This window comes from Seriola lalandi, unplaced genomic scaffold, assembly GCF_002814215.2.
Source record: "Seriola lalandi dorsalis isolate HSWRI2012SDOR001 ecotype SW California unplaced genomic scaffold, Sedor1 jcf7180002054956, whole genome shotgun sequence".
In the NCBI taxonomy this organism is placed as follows: domain Eukaryota; kingdom Metazoa; phylum Chordata; class Actinopteri; order Carangiformes; family Carangidae; genus Seriola; species Seriola lalandi.
In genome coordinates, this window is record NW_019525507.1 from 760,773 (window position 1) to 779,359 (window position 18,587).

The following is an 18,587-nucleotide window of genomic DNA, read 5'->3' on the forward strand; positions in this document are numbered from 1 at the left end:
GAGGCATGAAAACGCCATACTATAGTAAGGCATAAAATTGTCAAAAAACGTCATAGTATAATAAGGCAAAAAACGCCATAGTATAGTGAGGCATAAAAAGGTCAAAAAATGCCGTGAGGCATAAAAATGTCAAAAGATTTAATAGTATAGTAAGGCATAAAAACGTCAAAAAACTTCATAGTATAGTAAGGCTAAAAAATTTAAAATATGTCATACTATAGTAAGGCATAAAAATGTCAAGAAACGTCATAGTATAATAAGGCATAAAAACGTCATAGTATTGTAAGGCATAAAAACACCATAGTATAGTGAGGCATAAAAAGGTCAAAAAATGCCATGGTACATTAAAGCATGAAAACGCCATAGTATAGTAAGGAATAAAATTATCAAAAAACGTCATAGTATATTAAGGCACAAAAAGGTCAAAAAAGGCTGTAAGGCATAAAAATGTCAAAAAAACGTCATAGTATAATAAGGCATAAAAACGTCATAGTATAAAAGGCATAAAAAGGGTCAGAAAACGTCATAGTAAGTTAAGGCATGAAAACGCCATACTATAGAAAAGGTATAAAAACGTCAAAAACATCATAGTATAGTAAGGCATAAAAAAATCATAATATAGTGAGGCATAAAAAGGTCAAAAAATGCCATGGTACATTAAAGCATGAAAATGCCATAGTATAGTAAGGAATAAAATGATCAAAAACGTCATAGTATAGTAAGGCATAAAAACGCCATACTATAGTAAGGCATAAAAATGTCAAAAAAACGTCACAGTATAATAAGGTATAAAAACATCATAGTATAGTGAGACGTAAAAAGGTCAAAAAATGCCATAGTATATTGAGCCATATAAACGCCATAGTATAGTAAGGAATAAAATTATCAAAAAACATCATACTATATTAAGGCATAAAAATGTCAAAAAACGTCATAGTATAGTATAGCATAAAAACGGCATATTATAGTGACGCATAAAAATGTCAAAAAGACGTCATAGTATAGTAAGGCATAAAAATGTCAATAAACGCCATACTAGAGTAAGGCATAAAAATGCCAAAAAGACGTCATAGTATAATAAGGCATAAAAACGTCATAGTATAGAAGGCATAAACGTCATAGTATAGTAAGGCATAAAAATGTCAAAAAAATTTCCCCATTTCCTGTCTCTCTACTGTACTATCAAATAAAGGCATAAAATAGCCCAAAAATTATACTTAAAAAAAAAAAGAATGCCATAGTATAACAAAGCATAAAAACGTCATAGTATAGTAAGGGATAAAGATGCCATAGGTAAGGCATGAAATTATTAAAAACCGTCATAATATAATAAGGCATAAAAACATCATAGTATAGAAGGCCTAAACGCCATAGTATAGTAAGGCATAAAAATGTCAAAAAACATCATAGTATAGTAAGGCATTAAAACACCATACTATAAATAAGGCATAAAAATGTAAAAAAACATCATAGTATATTAAGGCATAAAAAATGCCATAGTATATTAAGGCATAAAAATGTCAAAAAACGTCATAGGCATAAAAACGCAATAGTATAGTGAGGCATAAAAAGGTCAAAAAATGCCGTGAGGCATAAAAATGTCAAAAAATTTAATAGTATAGTAAGGCATAAAAACGTCAAAAAACTTCATAGTATAGTAAGGCTAAAAAATTTAAAATATGTCATACTATAGTAAGGCATAAAAATGTCAAAAAACGTCATAGTATAGAAGGCATAAACGCCATAGTATAGTGAGCCATAAAAAGGTAAAAAAATGCCATGGTATATTAAGGCATAAAAACTTCACAGTATATTAAGGAATAAAACTGTCAAAAAACGTCATGTTATAGTCAGGCATAAAAACGTCAAAAAACATCATAATATAGTGAGGCATAAAAAGGTCAAAAAATGCCATGGTACATTAAAGCATGAAAATGCCATAGTATAGTAAGGAATAAAATTATCAAAAATGTCATAGTATAGTAAGGCATAAAAAACGCCATACTATAGTAAGGCATAAAAAGGTAAAAAAAAGCCATGGTATATTAAGGCATAAAAAGGGTCAAAAAACGTCATAGTATAATAAGGCATAAAAACGCCATACTATAGTGAGGCATAAAAAGGTAAAAAAATGCCATATTATATTGAGGCATATAAACGCCATAGTATAGTAAGGAATAAAATTATCAAAAATTTACAAAAAATGACATAGTGTAGTAAGGCATAAAAATGTTAAAAAACATAATAGTATAGTAAGGCAAAAAAATATCAAAAAACATCATAGTATAGTAACGCATAAAAATGTCAAAAAACGTTATAGTATAGTAAGGCATAAAGACCTTATAGTATAGTAAGGCTTTAAAATGTCAAAAAAAATGCCATAGTATAGTATGGCAAAAAAATGTCAAAAACATCATAGTATAGTAAGGCATAAAAACGCCATACTATAGTAAGGCGAAAAAATGTCAAAAACGTCATAGTAAGGCATAAAAATGTCAAAAAACGTTATAGTATAGTAAGGCATAAAGACGCTATAGTATAGTATGGCATTAAACGCCATAGTATAGTAAGGCTTTAAAATGTCAAAAAACGCCATAGTATAGTAAGGCATGAAAATGTCAAAAAACGTCATAGTATAGTAAGGCAAAAAAATGTCAAAAACGCCATAGTATAGTAAGGCATAAAAACGTCATACTATAGTAAGGCATAAAAATGCCATAGTATAGTAAGGCTTTAAAATGTCAAAAAATGTCATAATATAGCATGGAATAAAAATGGTAATTAACTTACTGAACATGTCCTAGAACTGTGGGAGGAGGATATAAACTTCACACATAAAAATCATCTCAGTGTAATAAGGCATAGTATAGTAAGGCATAAATAAGACATACTGAAATACCTTATTCTATTAGGTAGACATAAATGTGCATATATTTCATTTTCGTATGGGCATTCCTGAATGTAAATCAGATCTTATATGGTAATAAACCATTTGGTTAACGGCATTAAAAAGCCAATCTCTTATTTTGGAGGGGTTGCGGGGTTGTTGAGTCCCTTCCACTGTTGAGACCAAACCTACGCACTTGGCTGTAACAACATTTTGTTTACAAATTGGCACGATCTTCCACCACTGTAGCCGAAGTCCAGCATCTACAAGATAACACTGAATTGTGAATAGACTTCTTTTTTTTTTTTTTCTTTGAATACTCGAGAGTACAAGCCAACAAATAAGAAGTCAAGCCCTGGTTTGAGATCTGGATCTGAGTGTGAACACAAAAAATGTGGTGAAATTTACAAGTGATACTGAAGCGGAAGACTTGGTGTCAGAGTTTACGTCTCGTGTCACAGTATTTTGGGTTGTTCATCTCAAATGGCAGGAGTACAACTGAAATGTCAACTGTAAGATGGTGATGTTGTGTTTGAGTGTTACAGTAAATAGTATATAATGCAGCAGCCTCTTTTTGAACCTCTTTACATCTCTTTGACTGTGGATGTGCTCTTGACTTCTTTAATCTTAGGCATAAGTGGAGGTCGAAAGTGTTCTGAAAACTATTTCCACACCTGAGAGGTGAGGTTATGCACAAAAAAAAAATAAAAATTCCCAGATGCATTAGTTACCCTACCCATTTAGTACTTCTTATATACTTATACTTCTTATATGTACAAATTCTCTCTGAGGGATGCTAATTACACGCTGCAATGGAGGAAATAAAAAGATGAAACCATGACTACTGCTTTTTGTTATCATACCAACCTGATTAGCCTTTGCGTTCTCACATACAAACGTCTCGTAATTGGTGGCAAATGTTGGAGCGTTGTCATTGACGTCCAGCACTCTGATGTAAACAGGCACGCGGCTGAACAGTCGCGGGTTGTCTAGGAAACACAAAGATAGATACACTGAATGTCCACTAATAATTATTTCTTTATATAATTTTACCATAATACATGTACAGTGTGTGGGTGTGTCTTTTGCCTTTGTTCTGAAGCAAATACATGATATCTGACATGAAAAAGAAAATGTTAAATTACTATATATAGATATGTATAGTAAAGAACTCAAAGGAATCAAATTAAGGTCTTAATTAGTCTATGCGTGTACACAATGTAATTTCCTTTGCCTGACACATCTGTATGACGCTTGATTATTCAGATTTCATTTTGGGGATTCATTAAAACAAATCAAGGCGACCAAAAGCCATTATTCAAATTCATTAATTCATTATTTCATTATTCAGCATGAATAAATAAAGGACAGGTAAAAACCTGTGTTATAATGCCTCACATTATACATTTACTGTAGTGTATTTCCAAAGCACAAGAACAACAAAGTGATGTTATGCTTCAAGTTTCTTCTTTCTTTTTTTTTTTTGCTGGTAAGCTACTGTTAATGAGACTCAACAAATGTTTCACAGCCAACAAAAAAAGTGAGGGACTGTAGTCTTTTAATCTCTAGAAGGCTTTTAATGTGAAACTTCCCTGAAGGAAGTGTTGACAGAAGCTTTACACCTAACTAAGTTTGACACGAAAGAAGGATTTGGTCTGACTGTAGTTTTACAGATGAAATTGATCCTTTATAAATGGAAATTATTAAAGAAAATTAGAGAGAAAGTAAATTGGAAAACAACAAAAAAGTTTGGTGCATTATAAAAAAATGTACTTTTCAAACTAGGAAGATTTGGAGCAAATGCAAGTTTCTAATATAAGCTTTAGAAGTTTTCAATAGGCCTGGTTCCTTCTCCAGTTAAAAATAAAAAGGGGCTGCTGCCACTTTTTGAGATTGTGAATGTACTCAGGGAACAAACACCAGCTACCAGCCAAAACTGGGTGAACTGGAAGTGTCTGCTTCTAATACTCTACAAGCCGCCCCTTTTTTCACTTCACCACACAACATTCAGAGGTTAGTATCTATTCCAAAAATCCAATTTGGCTGGCAGAGTAAGAGGAGGTGGGTGAGTGGAAATGTGTGCTTTCCATCCTGCTGGACTTACTGAACTCTGTGGCGATGACGGAGATGTTGTGCCAGGCGTTCTCTTCTCTGTCAAGCTCCCTGAGGATGAACACTGACCCGTTGCCTGCATGGACGTTGAACACTCTGTCCATGTCTGTGCGCCGATCAATAGTGTACCTGCACAAAACACACACACACACACACACACACACACACACACACACACACACACACACACACACACAGGGATTCACTTCTAAACTTGTGCACTGAGGCTGTGTGGAAGTGTGTTGTGTTCCCTGGGTGAGGGGTACAGGGTACAGTCGCATTTACCGTTTCTCAGGTGTGAACCTGAGAGGAAATGGTTACATTTACTGCCATGTCTCGGTTGATATTCTGTGTGGTTAGAGGGGTTCCAGCAGGCAGGGGGTACTCAAAACAAGCATGATGGATTTGTCTGCACTCTGCCATTATTTCCTTGTCTTTGTTATTCATCCCACTCAAGAATGCATTAAGAAAAGGGTGAATTTTAGTATCAGTCCAATAGGTTATTGTATCCAGGCAGCGGTTTGCCTTCAGAAGAAACGATGGCTTCATCAAATAGAACAGAATTGGTTTTCACCTGCGCAGACGAGCTGAACTACAGAGTTAATGAACAGCCTCTAAACACTGTGTACTGGGTCAGTTTCCACAAATCACAAAAAAACAGATTTTCTCAATTACCCTTTGGTTTTATAAACCATAGAGATATTTTCAGGTCTAATGAAACACTGAAAGATGTTGTATGTAATATGTAAACATGTTACAAACTTAATACCCTTTAACAGAAACAATGTCCTTTTAACTGTGGATAATTCTCACAGCTTTCAGTCTACAGGTTTATACAGGTTTCTCGAGGACAAGTTGCTTTTGAGCCACTGAAACCTGAGCGCCGGCGTCTCTCCTTTTACAGATTTTCTCAACTGCTTTGGCTCAACCTTCGAGTGAAAATCACCGTTTTCAAAACACAGTGAAATTCTCAAAATTAACAGCCCATTGTCTCCCAAAGAATTTCACACAGAATTTAAATGTAAGTGGCAGAGCTGAGCCAGCGATGCGTCGAGCTAGATCAACATGGCTGACCAAAATGGATTCCGTTGCTTTTCTATTTCGACTTAAGCATATTCCCTCATGTATATTGTCACGTGCAAAACATTGGAGCCAACTGCAACAACCTTATAAATGTAAAGGTTTAATATTTCCAGTAATCTGGTGGAACTGTAATGCCACAAAAATTAATATCAAGGGGCACATAAACCGGAAACTATCTACAAGACCTTAAACAATGTGATTTGGGTGAACTGACCCTTTAACATATATTGCATACAGTCCTCTCTGGCACCAACAGTCTGTCCTTTGGTGATGACACATTTATATAAGTGTTCGCAGTCACACACACACATGAGCCAACAGGTTATCCAGTCGTGTTGTTTTTCTCTGCTTCCCAGACTACTGCGATACATCAGTGTGATTAATGGAGTAGCAGGCATCAGGAGGGTCAGCGTAAGAGGAAGGAGACCCCTGAGGGGAGACTATGAACCGGGGCTCTCAATGCACCATCGCACCGCTGTCCTCTCTCCGCAGATCCACCCCCCGTCCCCAACCCCCTCAGCCCCTCCCCGCCGCCTCTCCTGCATCAACCATTTTAGTGTCTTTATCTAAACATTCCCTCCTCGTCTCTGCCTGCCCCTCTCCTCCACTCCTACCACCTAGCCCGCACCGACAGTAACTCTAACCTCGTTAAATCTCCGTCGGCCGTGGGCTTTACTAATTGCTTTTCTAATATTCCCAATAATTCAGCTGGCTGGGCCCTAACCCTTCCCCTGATTAATGACAGAGAGATAACAGCGCACCTCGTCCTGACCGGGCATCCAAAGTGCTGCTCTCAGCAGGCAGGCAGCTGGCTGGATGGGAGGCCAGGCAGAAGGACACGGAGGGTTACAGAAATGTTAGTGATCAGCGTGTTGGGACATATTTCCTCTTTCCTCTCTACAGAAGCTACATGACCGGCTGGCTCACCACAGTATTTTCATAAGGCATGCTCTGAGAACAAGAGTCACTGGGTGTCCAGTATTTCGGGATGTGCAGGTGAAAAGGTGCGTAGTTCCACCTGGGCTAAACTTCGAGGAAAGTTTTTTTAAGATGTCTAAGTTACATGGAAATGTTGGTTCAACACCAGTTACATTTTGTTTTAGCACCAAACCTTTATGACCGATACATATCTGTCATATAAATGAATTGTTTGTCCTAAAAGATTCTTTTCTCCAACCAAGTTCAGCAAACAACAAAAAATTAAAAGTTTAAAATCATTTTTCAAACAAAAATGGCTCATATTGATTCATTTTATCACAAATATATACTCTGATTAATCGATTTATTGTCGCGGGAGTTCTTCATTTCAATGCAAAGTAGGTCCTAACTACACCATGAAATATCATCTGTTGAAAAGCAGTTATATAGAACCTAGATGACTAAAAAACTCAGTTTACAAAACAATGCTCAAGGTCATTTTAGTACCTGTCCTGGAACTTTTGATCTTATCAGCAAATGATCTTCATCAGCAGGTAGAATTTGCCATTTGTTGATGTTCAAATTTCAGTCTTTTCATGGCATTTTCTCAAAGGACTTTCTGTCCGTGTTGGCCCACATGGACAACTGTTGAACCGATCATTGATGAAGCTCAAGAATAGACACTCAATGGATGTTGAGGTGAAACTGTTGTTAGCAAAGTTAAGAATACAATCAAATTTAGCCCAGTTCAGCCTCTACAGTTATCAGAACCAGGCTTCTGTCTGTGTGTGAGTTGGTATTTTTAAACTGGAGGATAGATGATATTTCCAATGAATATTCAGTCTATAGCTTATTGCTCATTTTCATGCCAAACTATTAAAAGGTTTTTAGTGTTTATTTCCTGAGTTCGCCCCTCGGTAAGCTGCAGACTGGAAACAGCATTTAGAGAATCGCAGCATTAAAAGGCTTTATTGAAAGGAGGACTAATAAAATTCTAATAAAAGAGTTGGCAGCTTTTTAAAACAGCGTGACCCATCATGCCTACAGCGGGACAACTGTGGGATTGACTAGTGAGTTGAAAAGAAATGCCATGTCTGAATGTGTGAAAGGAGAACAAAACCTTTTTTATCCAACAATTTCAAATTTCACCACCTTGAAAATCAGACGTTAACTTTCTCACACATCGCATCTTTTGACAATCTAACATCTGACGTAAAACAGTTCATTATGACCCTGATGTATCAGCTAAACCTTTATGTTCGAGCGCGGTGCCTAGGTGCATATGTGCATGTTCATCCTCGCCGACGGAGGAACTTGTGTGCATGCATCCGGGCCTGAACGGTGCGCGTGTGTGGGGGGCCAGCCATGCGAGCTAATAAAGATAACCGTCTCTGTGACTTCCTCATGCCAGGCAGCCCTCAGGCTTCCCGGCGCTCCTCCTTCTCCGCTGCGCGGCTCTAAATGCCACGGGGTAGCTACCTGCTTGATGATGGGCGATAAAAGAGAATGATATCATATTTGACACCTGCAATAAAGTGGTGGAACTTCAACCTTGAGAGCCAGCTCCCTTAGTGCATCATAAAAATGAAAAAGTCTTTGAGACAGAGTCGAAGGCGCAGCCTCACACCTCACTGCCATGACTCCCATTTAATAGAATACTTGGGTAATTTTGTATCCCAATGAACTGGGTTGTGTAAGTGAACTTTTGTCACATTTCAGTATTTAGTAGCATTTTGTCTAATATAATGATGTGTCTCTCTTCCAAGGCTTCATAATGCATCATAATGCATATGGTCCATTTACTGCCTCCAGAGCTTTTAACCATATTTCACATCAAAGTTTAGTTGAAATAATTCACTTACTGGAAGCTCCTGCAGCGCATGAATATGGAAAGTTAAGCTACATAACTGTTGTACATAAGTATTACTACTCTTACGCTCATACACAATATTTTTTGCACATTCTAGATACCGTACATTTATTAGTTTTTAATTGATTTTTTCAAGCTACTAAGTGGAATTTGACTCATTCTTTTTTGGTGAAACCAACAGGAATGAATGGAGGGTAGGTTGATAAAAGGTTCGCTGAAAAGTGAAGTATATATGACTTTTTGGACTAAAACATTCAGGAGTGAAATTGGTGGTATTTCAGTACCTGATGAGACTTTTTTTGTCGTCAGGATCCGTCGCGCTGACGGAGCCGATGACGGTGTTCCTGGCTGCGTCCTCTTTGACCTCCATCACGTAGCTGGCGCGCTCGAACACCGGCGGCTCGTCCATGTCCTCCACGATGATCTTGATGGTGGCCTCGTCCCTGAACGGGCCCATTGAGAAGAAGCGAGGGTTGATGTGGACGTTCTCCACCTGAACGCGGAGACTGTACTGGCGCTTCCTCTCAAAGTCCAGAGGCTGCGAAACAGAGAGAGGATGTTTGACGTACTGTAACTTTACAGGCTTCTTTGTTTTCTCCTGTGATGTTTTGTTAGTTTTTGCTTTAATCATAGTGTTTGTCCTTTAATATTTACTTTTAAACATTCATTTGTATGCGGCGGCACGTTCAGCTGTTGATTTTCGGGAAAACTAATCTCCATTCATGGCATCCTGCCACATTTAACTTCAGGTCAGATTGGGATTTCATTCATTAAACTGACAATCTTTTTCCAGAGCATCTTCTAATGAGCGCCTGTGACGGGGCTCAGTGTCTTGTTGAAGGTGGACACACATGAGCAGATGCACATGATCAGACCTGTGCTCTTGTGGGCATGGAAAGGCCGTTCTCTAACTGCCAGCACAGCCTGAATAATGTGACTGATGTGGCATTTTGGTGGGATATAACAAGAACGCGGCCTGGTTCATTTACAAAGAACAAGACTCATGTTGGCATTTTAAGACAGGAAATCTTATTGGTTGGTGTTTTAACAATATAGTATATAAACTTTATGTTTCTAGTGCAGTTTAATATATACGATATACAGGTTTTGTTTCTTCTTCTTTATGCAGACAAATACTTGCCACACTTTCAATCTACTCATTTGATGTTTGTGCTTTTCAGCTTGATTTCCTGATCCCTTCAACACTCTATGAAACAATAAATCAAAGTTGTCTCTCCGTGTTTGCTGGGCGACATCTGTTCATTTCAGTGTTTTTTCTTTTCTTTTCTTTTCTTTTTTGTTAAATGAAGAGATCAGTACTGCAGATTAGTCTTAAACGCAACAGAGACAATATTGCTGTTCGGTGCGGTGTTTCATTACCTCTGCCAAGGAGGTTGTGTTTTTACCCCTGTGTGTTTATTCGTCAGCGGCATTACACAAAAAGTAATGAACCGATTTTCGCCGAACTTGGTGGAGGGATGGGGCACAGGCCAGGGACGAGCCCATTACATTTTGGGCCAGATCAAGATCATTAACTGTTATTTTTGCTATGGAATTTTTATCTCTGAAATCTGGTGTATGATGTTTGACATTGGCCTTGGCGGCACTCTGAGTGCTTTTCTAGTCCGACTATGAAGGAAAATACAAATTGTAGTGCAGGGAAAAATTTCTCTTATTTTCATTTGTGAGGTTGTATCATCATTGTGCACATTTTTAATTTTCATCTTTTAATAATTATGATTAGAAAAAGATTACTGAAGAACTGAAACACAGATTAAAATAATATCTGAAATGGTGTTCTGTCGAAGGACACGTACACCACTGGTTTATATTTTAACTATTCTGTTCACATTGAAAAGATCATAGTGATAAAGCATTTTGAACTTACTAACGTCGGTATTGTACATATGTTCTGTTGGTTTACAGGCTTTCATTTTATCCATTTGTTTGCCTAAAAGGAAGCAGCTTTGTTGCCCTTTATGTATGATCCCCCTCCTATAATTTATGGACAGTGCAAGATGATTAGTAGCCTGATTCCTGCATGACTGCTGAAGTTTTCTGCCGTTGCACATTTTAGCGGTCTGTTTTTGCTTTTATGTTCCTTTTCTGAACTGTTTTTTAAGTTGTAGCCACTGAAGGTATCCGCCTATTGATGGAAATAATTGGAGAGCGGTGTATTTTAATGACTGTGCGCCCCGTGCTGAGCAGGAGCAGCCAGATCAGAGCGAGCCTACTGTACATATGAAAGCACGGCGGGTCCGTGATCGTTGGAAACAGCCCATGAAAGCTTGAAGGATCCAGATGGAACAAACCATTTTCTGAAGCCATGAATAATAACATAATATGAGTCATTGATTTCTGCTGTTACCTGTTAAGGCAAGGAGGGGGTGTGTGCACGTCAGCGGGAGGAATATGTTCCTTTGCAGGGCCGGTGCGTGCTGAGATGGGACACACTCCCACTTGACAAGCCCATTTAATTAGAAGGTTCAGAATTAGGGCATACTCCCTCCCCACACACACACTCTGCCCGCACACCGCATCCACTACAGCACCTCCACGGCTACAAAAGGCAATTATGTCATCTTCCACTTAATGATGGCATGATGGAAGCGATCGATCGAAGGCTGCAGAGAGGGCGCTTGATAAGGCAACTGCCAGATTCTGTTGAATACATCAGAAACACACCGCAGCACACCGCTGAATGCTGCGATCCATACTGAGCATCAATATTTCTGCTTTGGTCTCAGCTGAGAGGAAGAATGAATCTCACTCAAAACACATGTAGTGGAAGTGTGAGCAAGTGTAAGTTGAAATCTAATAACTCTACTGTCCATCTTCTGGCTGTCTCAGAGTATGGAAAAAAAATAATTAAAAAAAGTTTCCTTTATCGAATGCAGTTCAGGCGTTGCGCGCTTTTTTTGTCATAGTGTGAAGTGTGAGTTGATTTGTTTTTGGTCAGTATGAGGAGTGTGAGTAGATTTGTTTTGAGGGAGTAAAATTAAGTCGAGGGTCCTTGAACAGCAACGGTAAGCAAAACCATTACTGAAACTATGTGAACATTACTCCCTGCACTTATTTATATCAATCTAGCACATAATACTTCATGACCAAACTTAGAATCCCTCTGAGTTTCATTGATGGAGACCTAATGTGATGATAGATAATATCTATTTATACAAAATGACACTTTCCTTTAATTTTATAATGTCAGGTGTTCATGAAATCAAACCCTGTGGATGATACTACACACGGTCAACAGTTTTCTAGCCATTCATTGTATTCACATTCTGTAATAAAGTGACTTTCACTGTTAGTGGTGGGGTCCGCCGTTCCCGCCTGGATTCAGAGCACCTTCTCATGCATGATGGATTCGCAGGAAACCAAATGTGATCCAGAGTTTACTGTTTGACTTTCTTCACACCTGGTCAGCTGCATCAAGTCGCAGCTAATGCAAACCCCATGTTCTCTACTGCTGCAGTGGGATACGGTGTGGCTTTTATTGTGAAGGAGTCGCAGGATACACAATGTATTTGTCACTGAGATCAGCTCTGACGAACACGACCGTTCGTCAAAAATATGTCTGCAAAACAAGACAATCGCCATTTTCTGGAATTTTGGAGCAGTTAAAATGGGGATTTTGAAAAGAGAAGACAACATGATGTGGAAGCTACACAACCTTTGCTCATTTGGGCCCCTAACGCCCCCCCCCCCCCCCCCCCCCCCAGCAACAGAGAGTCCCTGACCTTCCTCAGCACGACGATGCCCGCCTGCGTGCTCCTATTGGTGACGATATCAAACATGCCGGGCCCGTCGCTCCCGATGATCCTGTAGTCCATTTCCGCGTTCTCACCAATGTCGGCGTCCATGGCTTGAATCACTCCCATCGAGCCCCCGAGCTCGGTGGACTCCGACACTCTGAACTCGTAGAGGGCTGCAGAGAAAGAATTTGAATGTGTGATTTGGTGGTCGCATGAAAAGAAGAACTGCACGATCAGGGCAACAAGAAAAAAAAAAAAGGGAAATGCTGGAGAAAGAAAGGCTCAGGGCTGAAAGCGAGTCTGACACTTAGTGTGAGAGCACGGCCATGACAACCAAAATTATGTGTCCTTGATTTTTCTTTTCATGTCCATTTTCATTTTTTCCCACACAAAGATTCAATTAATTTAAAAGGCGCATCGATGCTATTAAAGATTTTATGAATCCAGAAGCATTAATGCCCTTAATACACAGAAAACAACAAGGATACACCGGCCAAAAAACAAACACCACAATCCCTGAACACCCAGCAAACGTCATAACCTCAGCATCTTTTTATGACCCCATTAGTGAATAAAGAAAAACTGTGAGCTGGTGAGTCAGAGAGCGAGAATACAAGAGAGCAGGTTAGGAAGAGAGTGAGTCAGAGCCAATCAGAGAGCGGCAATATAAGAGCCAGCCGGGGAGAGGAGAGTGTGTGAAAAGAAGAAGCAGAGTGGGAGATTTAGTGCTGCAACATTTGTAGATCAGCTGTGGAGCAGACATTTCATATGCGGTAAAACATATTTCATTTCCAAAACAGACATTTGGCCTTTTAACAGAAGTTGCTACAAGCGGTATTGACTCAGTACTTGGAAGTTTAGGATGTAGCATAAATTCTGGGCCAATTTGCTCAACATAAATTAATTGCTTCTTCTTCTTCTTCTTCTTCTTTTTTTTCCTTTTTATTTTGTGAGATGATTTCCTGGTTTGAGGCAGATAAATTGATGGCTGCCTGTCGGCCGCACCGGCGCCCGGCTGCATCTCTTATGCTTAAATAAATAGCTGGACCGCAGGAGGGAGCGGGCGTGATATACACACTGCCTGCGGAGACAAACAGCACTGACACACTAATAAAACATGCTGACAGTGTTTTGGCAACGCCTGAGTCGGCAGGTCGCTGTGACGCTGACACTTTGCCTCCACACACACAAACACACACACACACACACACACACACACACACACACACAAACACACTGAAAGTGACACACCAGGAGAAGGTTTCCCTAGGCTAACAGGTATTTAGCATTGGGTGGAAAAGAAGAGGCATCACTCCGGCAGACAACAATGATATCGCTTCCTGACACTCTACCTCCTCTGGGTGTCCCATTACAATATTTCTTTCTCTTTCTCCCTCTTTCAATCTCCCTCCACGCTGCCAACACCCCCCTTCCATCACAGGCTGTCTCTCTGTCGTCTGCCTCACTCTTCTTCTTTCTTCCTCTATCTTCCCCTCCTGTCATCTCCTCCATCCCTGTCGTATCCATCTCCCTCCCTCCTCTCACTGTTCATTCATTGGCGGTGAGGCTGAGATGACAGCGTCTGTCCCCCACCGCCCGCCCCTCCTCACCCCCCACCAAAGCCGGTGGGAGGGTGGGAGGGGGGGTTTCTGCGGTCGCGTGTTTGCCTTGAGTTCGCGGCTGTGCGCACGCGTCGCCCACTGTACAGTTGGCGCTTGCTGTTACTGAGGGGAGACACGACGACACCAGTAATCTGTCAATCTGATCTGGCTGCCGTCGCCGTTTGCCACGTGCAAGGGAGGAAGTGAGATGGGCGGGAGGGGAAGGTGGGGGTGGGGTGGGTGAGAGAGGAAAGGCAGACAATGTGTGAGACTGAAAGAGAGTAGGGAGTAGAAAGGAAGGATTGATGATTGATGAGCGAGAGGGTAACAAAAAAGTGGGGGAAAAAAATGCACCAAGGACAGTTGGAGCACTAAATTGAGAACATTGGTTTTATGGAGTAAAAGGCAGCAGAAGAAAGACTTAATAGCAAGAGATAGACAAAGAGAGAGGAGGAGTAGGAGAGATAAAACCCAGTGAATGTACTCTCTTTATTTAATAGGGATTACAGGGATGATCTGATGCACTTTGCAGGACCCTTCGCTCTGTCATATGGCTCTATATTTAATTATTCACTGCCTTTAAGAGGCCTGCCTCAGTGGCACAAAACCCAGAGCTCCCTGCAATAATCCAAATTCATTCTGAAACTGACACCAGATGGGGGCTGCCGGCCTGGCACCGGCTCACAACTGACAAGTGGTTTTCACGGGCTGAGGATTGGTCACTCCGTGTGCGAGTGTGTGAGCTGTTTCCAGGAGGCTGGACTCACTCTTGTTGAAGCGCGGCGGGTTGTCGTTCACATCGGAGAGGGTGATGCTGACCGTAGTGGTTCCTGAGAGGCCGCCCATCTGTCCGGCCATGTCTTTCGCCTGGATCACAACCTGGTATTTTTCCTTGACTTCTCTGTCCATGCCAGGCAGGGCCGTCTTGATCAGGCCTGAGGAGAAAATATTTACAGAGAGAATCGATTGTAAAATCCATTCATCCAATCAAGTCAAGTTTATTTAGATAAAAGGCTAAACTTAAAGGAGGGGTTTCATTTTATTTTATTTTTTTTGTATTAAAGAATGAGCCCCATCAGTGTTTGTTTTGCAAACTGGTGAAAATCTGGGAAACAAAAACAAACGACCACACATAAAAATCTTGGAGAAAATCCAATTTGCAGCACAAAACTCTTAACCACTTATTTTCTGTATTTATAGGGACTCTGGTGCATAATCAGCAGCTCATTTGTCCATTTTACTCTCCACTCTCTACAACTGAAAGCATTTTCTGAGGAGTGCTCAACACAAGAGGACCTTATGACCTCGTTGACCCTTCAGCTGTGGTCACCGCTGTCGTTTTGGAGCAGCAAACATGAACTTTTGGATGTGTGGGAACATAAAATACACGCGACTACCAGTTTAAACCTGCTGCTTTTCAACAATCAGGGTATTTTTCTATTGAAATCGATAAAAAAATACAAACCGATGATCTTTTGTTATCCAATATGTGAAGCTATATAATAGCTTATATAGCATCCTAACTCCAACATAAGCACATAATATTGGGCGCAGCATCTCAACATTGCCTTTGATTACATTAGTTTATGTTTCGTTACTGCAAATATGTCTTGTTATCACTACAACAACCATTTATTATTTATCTTCTGCAAACAGTAGCAAAGAGAGTGTAAATGATGATGAATATATGCCCAGTATGAACAATAAACCAATAAACAGTACGTACTGTTTATGTCAAAGTGTTAACATTAAGCCAATAAACAGTGTGAAGATGAAACAATTAGTTGATTCTTTAGATGAAAAATAAACACCACAGATTTTGATGATAAATGAATAATTCAAGTCATTTTCCAAGTCAACATCCCTAATTAACACTTCTCCATTGTGAATATTTGCTGCTTTTCTCTGTTTGTATAAGCTATATAATCTTAAACTGAATATTTTTAGGTTTTGGACAAAACAAAACATTTACTTTGAGTCTGAGAAACTGTGATGGACATTTGTTACTATTATCTGGCTTTTTTTAGACTGAAATTTCAACTAATTCATGAAAACGATCAGAGGATTCACAGATAATGAAATTAATTGTTAGCCCACATGAGTGATGACTCTTTAGCTCAGTGGTGGGTCGTTTTTAAACCATGCCAGACTGACAGGTTTGTGTACAACCTTCATAAAAATCAACCTTCCATATGACATAAAACTAATGGACTGTTTCCACAGGTGGAGTGCATATATCTAATAAAATTTCCTGTGCTCACCTGAAAGATTTTGCATCAGCTGTATTGAATTAATGATGTTTCATTTTTTTGATATATGCATCTACAGGCCAGATAATTAAACCACTAAGAACATTTTATTACTGAAAGGTCAGTGCTCTTGCTCAGTATGCGCGGCAGCATGGAGCTCAGTGGCCACCCAGGAGCACATTTTGGTGTCTGTGTTCTCATGATTTATCTGGTAAGTGGACGAAAGGGCCGGCCCTAACCAAAACCACAGCGTATTCCTTTAATTTTCCGAGTGTAGCGTTCGCCTCCAAATGTATTCCGCATCATTTATCTCCTCTTTGGAATTAAGACTCTGTTAATGTTCAGCCTTTCAAGTGCCGTGCAGTTGCTTACTTCTCCGCTCTGACACGTTAGATCTCTAGTTTGGAGTCAGGACAGAGACCGAGTGAAGCGGTAATTGGCAGCATATTCAAAAGGTGTGCTCCATCTCCCATCAGAGCCGGTCTTAAATCCTGTCTGCTATTACACATTTGAAATTGAAGCTTCATAAAAAGAGAGGCAGGTGGAGGGGGGATAGAGAGAGAGTTAGAGAGAGAGAGATAGAGACAGAAATGGAGTGGGAGAATAAAGGTGAAAAAATGTTTTCACCCTAAATAAACTGCTTTGACAAACTTCACCACTTTCAGCCTGAATAGATGATTCATTGCATTTCAAACAACAAGGAAGAGGGAGAGGCTGACGTGGCACATCACTCAGCCTCAGATCACACTGGCCTACACTGTTCAAAAGGGCCCTGCAACTTCTTCTATTCTTCCTCCCATACATAACATGACAAGAAGGAAGAGCAGGCACAATGCAGCTCCCTACCCCCCCTCCCACTTACGATGTGCAATATATCTCACGGACAACACACTGTTAAGAGAGCAGCGATCGTTGCGGCGGCGTCGCAGGAAAGGAAGCAAAACGTATAGCAGCTTCAGAAAACGGCATCACGCTCGCTCTATATCTCTGTCTACCTTTGTTATTGCTTAATGACTACAATACACACACACACACAGAGGAGGAGAGGGGAAACAAATCCTGCTTATAATGTGATGTCCAGGCATGTCTTTGTGTAAGAGGGGATGTCAGCTTACATACCACATGTGGGATAAACCATATTACTGTTAATCCCTCCGCTAATCTGCAAATGGCTTTTTTTTTTTTTTTTTTTTTTTTTTTTTTTGTCGTTTCCCTTTTGTTTAAGCAAAAAAAAAAGAAAAAAAGACACGAGCGGGATGTGTTCCAAAGCGCACATTAATGATTAAAACTAGCAAGCGGTTAGATTTTGGGGTTGGTGATTTGCCACTCTCTACTATAAATCCCCCCTCGCCCGTCAAGCCTGCGAGATGAGGCTGACGTGTTGTGTATTTTTGGACCGGTTAGAGGAAAAGTACCTGCATTCCAGGAGTTATTCTGTGATAAATTGTTTTAATTTACTTTCCTGGTAAAGCTCAGCTTGCCTTCTCCATTTCGGCTTCAGTTTGTGATTTGTTATGGTTTGAGAATGCCCACCTCCAGACAAAGGGTGTAAACTTGTTACATTCAAGCTGCAGGTTACATATGTAGGTGGAGAGTGCGATGGAAGCAGCGTTGTTATAGCAGGAGGATAAGAGCTTTTCCACTGAAGGAGGACTGAGGACTTGTGCACATTGGTCAGTAAATAGCAGTCTTTTCAATATTGGGTTTTTTTGGGGTTTTTTTTTCTTTTGTAGTTGTTGTTTCTTCGGGATACAGGCAATCATTTCCATTCCTGGACACAAGTTTAGATTCTTTTCAGAAAATTGTTTTTTAGGATTCAATTAAACACAGAAATGACGTCACATTACGTTTGAAAGGAAAGAAAAAACAACAAAAAAAACAACAAAACGGAGGCAGGAATACAAAGTACACCACCACAGCTGTATATTCAACTACTCTGCAAGAGTATCCCCGGGGTGGGTTTCACATTTAATTCGATACTGACCGGTTTCTGGGTCCACGGAGAAGTACGGCTGGCCCTCCAGGATGCTGTACACCACCCTGGCGCTGTTCCCGTACGTGGCGTCGTCTGCGTCTGTGGCTGTCACCTGAATTACAGAGGTGCCTGGG

General features: G+C 40.0%; 1 protein-coding gene across 1 annotated transcript in view; it reads right to left on the minus strand.

The window, feature by feature from the left end:
* LOC111645783 (cadherin-6-like) overlaps positions 1-18,587 on the minus strand; it is a 65,370-nt gene that overhangs the window by 12,998 nt on the left and 33,785 nt on the right. Inside the window, exons 4-9 of the mRNA XM_023395092.2 lie at positions 18,463-18,582; positions 14,997-15,164; positions 12,614-12,801; positions 9,155-9,408; positions 4,992-5,128; positions 3,755-3,876 (exon numbers count right to left, since the gene is read on the minus strand). Of these exons, the coding sequence (XP_023250860.1) occupies positions 3,755-3,876; positions 4,992-5,128; positions 9,155-9,408; positions 12,614-12,801; positions 14,997-15,164; positions 18,463-18,582 (989 nt within the window). The remainder of the gene's footprint in view (positions 1-3,754; positions 3,877-4,991; positions 5,129-9,154; positions 9,409-12,613; positions 12,802-14,996; positions 15,165-18,462; positions 18,583-18,587) is intronic.